This window comes from Carlito syrichta, unplaced genomic scaffold (genome assembly GCF_000164805.1).
Source record: "Carlito syrichta isolate Samal-C Ts95f unplaced genomic scaffold, Tarsius_syrichta-2.0.1 Scaffold287982, whole genome shotgun sequence".
Lineage (NCBI taxonomy): Eukaryota > Metazoa > Chordata > Mammalia > Primates > Tarsiidae > Carlito > Carlito syrichta.
Window position 1 is genome coordinate 17,042 of NW_007232078.1, and position 8,377 is coordinate 25,418.

Sequence of the window (8,377 nt, forward strand, 5' to 3'; positions counted from 1 at the left end):
TGTGTGTGTGTGTGTGTGTGTGTGTGTGTGTGTGTGTGTGTGTGAAAGTAGGATTTATTGAGAGGACAGAAAAGCTCCCATAATGGGAGGGGACCCAAGGGGTTTGCCCGACAGCATCTATTTTTAAAGCAACAAGCTTGTCCAAAGTTACTTTGAATTCAGTCGTAACTGAGTCATAAATGTACTCAACAACACTGCCTCATTGTTTTTGTCCGCATGTTTTGGAGGAGTCACTCTATCACCCAGGATGGAGTGCAGTGTCACATTCATGGCCACCGCAGCCTCGATCTGCTGGGCTCAAGCAATCCTTCTGTCTCAGTCTCCCAAGTAGCTGGCTAATCTTTAAAAATTTATTGTAGGGCTTGCCAAGTTGCCCAGGCTGGTCTCGAACCCCTGGGCTCAGGCCATCCTCTTGCCTCCCCCTTCCATAGTGCTAGGATTATAGGCATAAGCCACCACGCCCGGCCTCTCATTGTAAACTTGAAAATGCAGGTGAGGTTTATTCAGTCTATTGAAATGGCTTGGTGCATACAGGGAATTTATAGTTTCCTTCAAAAACTTTGTGATGCTCCCTCATCCCAGAGGTCTATAGGCTAGGAGTGGGAACTAGATATGAAAGATTCTGGAATGGGTTCATGCCTGTAATTCCAGCACTTTGGGAGACCAAGATGGGAGGATCGCTAGAGAACAGGAGTTCCAGATCAGCCTGGGCAACAGAGTGAGACCCCTATTTCTATTAAAAATAATAAATTGAAAAATAAATAAAAGATGCTAACTCTTAGTCTTGCGCTCTTACATTTGGGACTGAAGCCGTGATATGTGTTGGAAAAACAGAATAGAACCTTATGCCTTAGTTTACCTCTCTAACTTTCTTCATCACAATGCCAAAAGTTTATCTGTAAGCAGGGGTTTGGGTGCGGGGTGGGTGGCAGTGGTGCGCTGTAGTGGAAGACAGGCTGCAATAAGTTAGCAAGAAACAGGAGACAGACAGCCATAAGTTTTCTTGCAGAATTATACACATGTACTTTTTCCCCCTAAATTATGAAAGCACATCTATTACTGAAAGTTTTCACATACCAAAATTGGAGAATACAATTCTATTACTTATTAGCTTTGTTCTCAGATGAAACTGCTGAAGATAGCTGGGGAGAAATTCCAAACACCCTGTCTTTTGTTATTTTTTTGAGTAGGGGTGGCACTGTGTATCCCAGGCTGGAGTGCAGTGGCACAATCACTGTTCAATGCAGCCTCCAACTCCTGTGCTCAAGCAATCCTCTTGTATCAGCCTCCCAAGTAGCAGGGACTACAGGCATGTACCACCACACTCAGCTCATTTTAAAATTTTTTTTAGAGATGAGGTCTCATTATGGTACCCAGGCTGGTCTCGAAATCCTGGACTCAAGTGATTGTCCTTCCTCTGCCTCCCAAAGTGCTGGGATTATAGGAATGAGCCACTTCACCTAGCCCCAAACACTCTTTAAGTGCCGTGCTTGCTAGTCTACTGAAAACAAAATCTGTGCTCATCTTCTTCTTTAGGCTAATGGTTTGCAGAACCAGAGGCCAGGACACAATGAGGACATACCCACTGGATATGACATCTAATTGATCTCTGTTTTGTTTTCTTTATTATGCACTACTTACGCCTGAGATATGGTCATTTTTCAGTCACCAGATCACTTTAGTGATGAGATGAATAACATAAAACAGTTACTTGATGTCATTAGTGAAAACTGCAATGTCCATATTATTCTGAAATAAACCAGAAATGTTAAAATGCTGATTCATAGATGTTTAAGCAAGGCAGGCACTCGAATCCATTTCAATAACTGAGAAAAAAGCATCTCCTTTGCTTGGTAGATTTTACAGCTGTCTGGTTGCAGCTTATAACTGACATCTTCTGGAACAGTCAACTTTGAGAAAAGCACCAAGGATTACATTTCCATGATTTTTTCAAAGTTCTCACATAAACAAAGACCACAGGTTCCCGTGGATCCAATTTGGTCACCAAATGCTTTTTTCGTTAACAGGACTGTCTTCAGTGTTTTTTCCAGCAAGACACACTGACCTGGAGCAACCAAATTCATTGCTCCTTTTGTGAAACCAAGCAAGAAACAGCTGTGAGAGCCAGTATTTCCAAAGCACCAAAAACAATCATTTTTCACTTAAAAAGGTATGAATTTTGACCTTTTGTGAACAGATATTCTTGAGCAGCTTTATTGAGATATAATTCATATGCTGACAAATCATTCATATATAGTGTACAACTGGTATTTGGTGTGTTACATTATTAATGTTTTAAAATTGTGATAAACTATATATAATATAACATAAAATTGACTGTTTTAGCATGTTTAAGTGTACAGTTCATTGGCATTAATTATTCACAATGTTGTGTAATAATCACCACTATTTCCAAAACTTTTTCATCACCCTAAACAGAAACTCTGTAACCATGAGTAACTCCACCTTCTCTTTCCCTAAGTCCCTGATAACAATCTACTTTGTGTCTCTATTTTCCTATTTTAGGTATCTCATATAAGTGGAGTAATGCAGTATTTGTCCTTTTTTGTCTGTTCTATTTCACTTAGCATGTTTTCAAGGTTCATCCACTCTGTGTTTCTTCTGTAAGAAAGTCTATACTCTTCACTTTTGAAAGATAATTTCTCAGGGTACAGTATTCTAGGTTGGTAGGTTTTTTTCCCTCACAACGCTTTAAATATTCCATTCCACTTTCTTCTTATTTACATGATTTCAGAGGAGAAGTTGGACATTACTCTTATGTTTGCTCCTCTATAGGTAAGGGTCCCCCCCCCCCCGGCTTCTTTCAGGACTTTTCTCTTTATCTTTTTTTTTGAGAGGTTGTGTTTCCTTCCCAGGATTATTGTTTTTATATATATAATTTTTCTTAATGTTAAAAATGAGGGGTACAATTCAGAATTAGGTATACAAGTGAACATCATACCGGTAAGGTTTGGGCCTCCCTTTGGTCCCCACTTTGCCTGGTTTGAGGTCAGGTACCCTTATTGATTTTGTGTCCCTACTCCCATCCTGGCAGTATCCCACTATTGCCAATTCCTTTCTTATAGTGTTATAGTAAATGTTCTGGGTCTATTTATGAGTGAGAACATATGGTACTCTGTTCTTTGTTTCTGCAATAAATCACTGAGTACTATATACTCTAAATCCATCCAAGTTGCTCAGAAGTCCATGTTTGTCCTTCATTATGGCTGCTGTCTATCTTTGAGAGCTGCAGTTTGAAAATGATATACCTAGGTATAGTTTTTCTGGCATGTTTTCTGCTTGGAGTTCTCTGAGATTACTGGAGCTGTGGTTTGGTGTATAGTATTAATTTGGAGAGATTCTTAGTTGTTATTGTTTCAAATATTACTTCTATTATTTTTTCTTTCTTATCCTTTTGGAATTCCCATTATGCAAATGTTACACCTTTCTAATTGTCCCACAGTCCTTGGATATTGCTCTGCTTTTTCCAGTCTTTTTCTTTTCAGCTTTGAAGTGTTTTTGTTTGTTTTGTTTTGCTTTGTTTTAGTTGGGGGTCTCACTCCGTCACCCAGGGTGGGGTGCAGTGGCATAATCGCAGCTCACTACAGCCTCTACCTTCTGGGCTCAGGCGATTCTTCTGCCTCAGCCTCCTGAGTGGCTGGGACTACAGGCATGCACCACCAGGCTTGCTCATTTTTAAAATTTTCTGTAGAGACGAGGCCTCACTATGTTGCTCAGGTTGGTCTTGAACTCCTAGACTAAAGCAATCCTCCTGCCTCGGCCTCCCAAAGTACAGGGATTATAGGCATGAGCCACTGTTCCTGGCCAGTTTTGAAGGTTTCTTTTGAGATTCCTCAAACTCAGAGATTTGTTCTTTAGTTGTAGTCAATCTACTAACAAAATATTCTTCATTTCTGTTTATGTTTGCGTTTTTTTCCTCCAGCATTTCTTTGGTTCATTCTTAGGATTTCCATGTCTCTGGTTACACTGACCGTCTGTTCTTACATGCAGTCTACTTTATGCATTAGATGCCTTAGTGTGTGTGTATTAATCAGTTTTTTGGTTTTGGGGTTTTTTTTTGAGTTGGAGTCTCACTGTCGCCCAGGCCAGAGTGCAGTGGCACGCTCACGGCCATCCCACTGTCGACCCACTGGGCTCAGGCGATCCTTTCACTTCACCTTTCCAAGTAGCCAGAACTATAGGAATGCGTGCTACCACGCACAGCTTGTTTTTGATTCATTGTGGAGACGAGGTCTTGCCAAGTTGCCCGGGCTGGGCAATACACTGGCCTTGGCCTCCCAAAGTGTTGGGATTACAGGCTGAGCCACCAAGCCCAGCCTTTAAGCAGTTTTTAATTCTTGGTCTATTAATCCTCTCATCGCTGCCATGTCTGGTCCTGATACTTACTCTGTCTCTTCAAACTGTGTTTTTTACCTTTTGGTATGCCCTGTAATTTTCTCTTGATAGCCACACATGATGTACTGGGTAAAAGGAACTGTGTAAATAGGTCTGATAATGTGGTGGTAAGGGTTGGGGTACGTTCTTTAGTTTTATGATTAGGTCTTAGTCTTGGGTGAGCCTGTGTCTCTAGACGGTGAACTTCACACATGCTTCTCAGTCCCCCACCCTCCTTTGGTGGGACAGGATGGCTAGAGTGGGCTGGAGTTGGGGGATTCCCCCCCCCCAACCCGCATTCAGTTAAGTTCTGACAAAACACCAGCAGGTCAGGCTCTGGCTAACTAGTTTCTCCCGAGGGCAGACCTTGTTAAGGAAAACAGGATGCTCTGGTGTATTTCAAAATGGTTCCTTTTTCCCTCGTCCTTCTTCCTGCCAGAAACATGAGGAAATTTTTCTCTAATATTTACTGTGAGAACCTGGTTGGGTTCCTGGGGGTAAAACTCATAAAAGTGTGGGCCCCCCATGACTGGACCTTCTGGAGCTCTTAACTCTCAGACTTGTTCACACTGAGCCTCCAGCAATTCATTAATTAGAGTTTAGGTTCCCAGACTGGTTCCCTGAGAGGTTTCTGCTCAGCAGTTTCTGCTCTGGTAAGTTGTGATTCTCTGTATTTGCTATTTCTCCAATTTTGGGAGCAGTGGCTTGACTTGTGATCTCTCCTCTATTATAGATTTAAGAAGAGTTGTTAATGTTTGTTTGTTCAGCTTTTAACTTGTTCTTAGGGCAGAATGGCGACTTCCAAGCTTCTTACATGTGGAACTGGAAATCAGAAATCTCTCGTTTTTGGTGTTGAAATTGTTCAAAATTGGCCAGTGGGAGCTTGTTCAAATCAGCTCGTGTGATCCCCATTAGTTAGTTACTTTATCAAGGTATACTTACACAAAATTTATCCTTTTTTGGTGCCGTTCTATAAATTTTGACAATGCATGCAGTCATGTAACCATCACAACCAACATATAGACGATTTCCATCACCCCCAAAAGTTTTCTCCTGTTCCTTTATAATCATTCTTCCCCCCTACCGTAAGCCCTACAAACTGTGGATCTGATTTACATCCCTATAGTTTTGCCAAAATCAGAATGTCCTATGACATAATGTGTGTAGTGTTTTGAGTCTGGCTTCTTTCACTTAGCATAATTTAAAAAAAAAAAATCCAAAATGTGCTTATTGGGATGGTTTTCCATTCTTCTCGATTGGGGTGCTTTTAGTGCTGCTTCCTCCTGAAGGAACATCCTTCTTATGAGCCTTGCTTTCTTCCTGTAGGCTGACAATGGAGCAGCCAAACACAAAACTACTGTGTGTGCGTGGCTGAAGACCATGGTGATTTTAAACGATCCTGGGCATTTCACGTCCATGAAGTAGGAGTTGGGGCTCTGCACCTGATGCAGGTGCTTCTTCTTGTATTTCTTCTTCTCCTCCTCTGGAGAAGGATGAAGGAAATCACTTGTGAGAGGCATGTACTTGTGGGTAGGCTGTCACCACTGGAAAGGAGCATAATGTTTCTGAGAGCAGCCATGTTGTTGCATATATTGGTAGTTCCTTCTTTTGTATTGTTGAGTGTTACTCCTTTTTATGAGTGTACCATGATTGTTTGTTCACTAGTTGATGGATATTTGGGTTGTTTTCATTTTTTGGCAGTTAGAAATGCAGCTTCTATAAACACTAGCATACAGTTTTTATGGGGACAAAGATCTGTCTTCATTTCTCTTGGAATGATACCTAGGTATAGAATTGCTGGATCATGTGGCATTCCCTTACTTCTTGAGAACAAGACTTCTTGATTTCTGGCACAAGAATGTCTTAGGCTTACCTAGTAATTTCCCTGCCTCAGATCTAAATCCGCCATTTTCTCAAAATGAACATAATTATATTTTTTAAAAAGCTCCTGAGTGATTCTGAGTCCAGGTTTGGGAACTTATGATCTATATAACAGTACAGAATGTGAAATATTTTCACAATTTTTTCTTACTAAAGCATTATATTAAAACCTCAGGGACAACATATGCTGAAATCAAGATAAGGAGAAGCTGAGCCAACATGGTTGGAATGAATAGCCTGTGTTGGAGCAAAGCACTCAGGAAGTTAGCGATAAGGTTTCCCCTGTGCTGAGTTTTGTTTTATCCCTTTCTTTTCCCCCCAGCTACATTTAGTTTAGCTTGGATGTATACTGTCTCACTACCTGAATTACACTCCTGGCCGATTCCAGTCTCAATTTTGGTGAGGCTTGTGAATGTGGTACTTTAAATGTATTTAGATAAGAAAAAGCAATTTATCTACAAGTCTGCACCAAATAATCTTTCCCAGAAATTAACTATATGTGGGAATTTGTTAAGGTATGCAGACTTTGTTCATGACTAGTTCACAGGCTTACTTTATATTTTATGCATTTATTTTTCCTCTAGGTTTGACATTCAGGGTACGATGAAAAGGAAACTGAGAACAGACATTCGTTACCCACTCACTAACTTGGACCTCACGCCTTACATATGTCCAATTTTCCGAAAACATCCTAAATACAACCTTTGTGCAGTGGTGGTGAGTAAAAATACTAAATCTATTAAAAGTAATGCTATTTGGGCAACCCCTTCGGGTCCCCTCCCACTGTGGGAGCTTTTCTGTCCTCTCAATAAATCCTGCTTTCTCACCTTAAAAAAAAAAGAAAATAAAAGTAAGGCTATTTTATTTTATTTTAAGACAAGATCTCACTCTGTTGCCCAGGCTGGATGCAGTGACCTGATCATGGCTCACTACAACCTTGACCTCCTGAGCTCAAGCATTCCTTCTTCCTCAGCCCCCCAAGTAGCTAGGACGACAGGCACATACCACCAACCCAGCTAATTTTTGAATTTTTTGGAGAGACTAGGCTGGTCTCAAACTTCTGAGCTCCAGCAATCTTCCCACCTTAGCCTCCCAAAGTGCTGGGATTACAGGTGTGATCCACCGTGCCCGGCTGTAAAGCCATTTTAAAACAAAGTTTAGAATTATCTGCTTGAATCCCTACTCCTCCGATTGTTCCCTGACTTCTCCTATACCCTCCTTTTAAAAACAAAATATAGGGCCTGGAAACTCCTGCTTTGACCTAGATTAGTAGAGCAGTGAAAGAATAAAATGTCCTGTTCACTGCCTCCTCACTTTCCCTCCAGTCAGTAGCTGTTTCAGATCCAGAGACGTTGCAAATTGTGCTCCTAGAGGCAACAGCAGAAGTTGGTTTCAATAACTTCATGTTGATTAATCATGAACCACGTGGTGGTGAAAGCCCAAAACACTAGGAACATAATAGTCACAAGATTCAGTGCCTATATACAGCCAGTTGTAGAAAAACTCTGGGGTCCTTCAGCTCTAAGTCAACTGTGATAATGATGAGTCCTTGAAGGAAAGACAGCATGGAGTACAATTCAGGCAAAATCACCTGAACTTCTTGCATCCACTGTCGTTCTCTGGGTTTCTGTGGATGATGATGTTAAAGACCTGTCTCAGAAAACACTCGTATTTCCGATGGTCCCTGGAGGTCCGGTTTTTCTATGTCAGATGGGTAGGGCTCCCACCAGAACCCAGTGGGCGTCACCAGAGTCCTCTGACATACTGACGTCTAATTTGCCTATTCAGTGATTGCTGAGTTAATGTATTCTGTAATTTTAATCCCACTGGTCTTCCTTATTAACATCTCTCAAAACCATATCTCCAAACTTATACAAAATGATCACTTCTCTATTTCTTCTTTTCTCTTCAAGATTTGACATTCTCCTTCTTACCAACTCATCTTGCTGCCAGATATGGTTTTTCTCCTCTCCCCTATTTGGGAATCCGGACTGGCATTCCTCTTCCCTCTCACATCTGACATAGATTCTAATGTGAATTCCAAAACAGTAGAGGTAGATCTTCCCCTATATGTTACCATTTTCTCATAGCTGTTACTGCT

At 41.1% G+C, this 8,377-nt stretch overlaps 1 protein-coding gene across 1 annotated transcript in view; it reads left to right on the plus strand.

Annotated features, from left to right (window-relative positions):
- USP50 (ubiquitin specific peptidase 50) overlaps positions 1-7,727 on the plus strand; it is a 13,694-nt gene extending 5,967 nt beyond the window's left edge. The window contains exons 5-7 of the mRNA XM_008053242.1: positions 2,028-2,170; positions 6,861-6,993; positions 7,602-7,727. Of these exons, the coding sequence (XP_008051433.1) occupies positions 2,028-2,170; positions 6,861-6,993; positions 7,602-7,727 (402 nt within the window). The remainder of the gene's footprint in view (positions 1-2,027; positions 2,171-6,860; positions 6,994-7,601) is intronic.
- Positions 7,728-8,377: the final 650 nt, after the last annotated feature.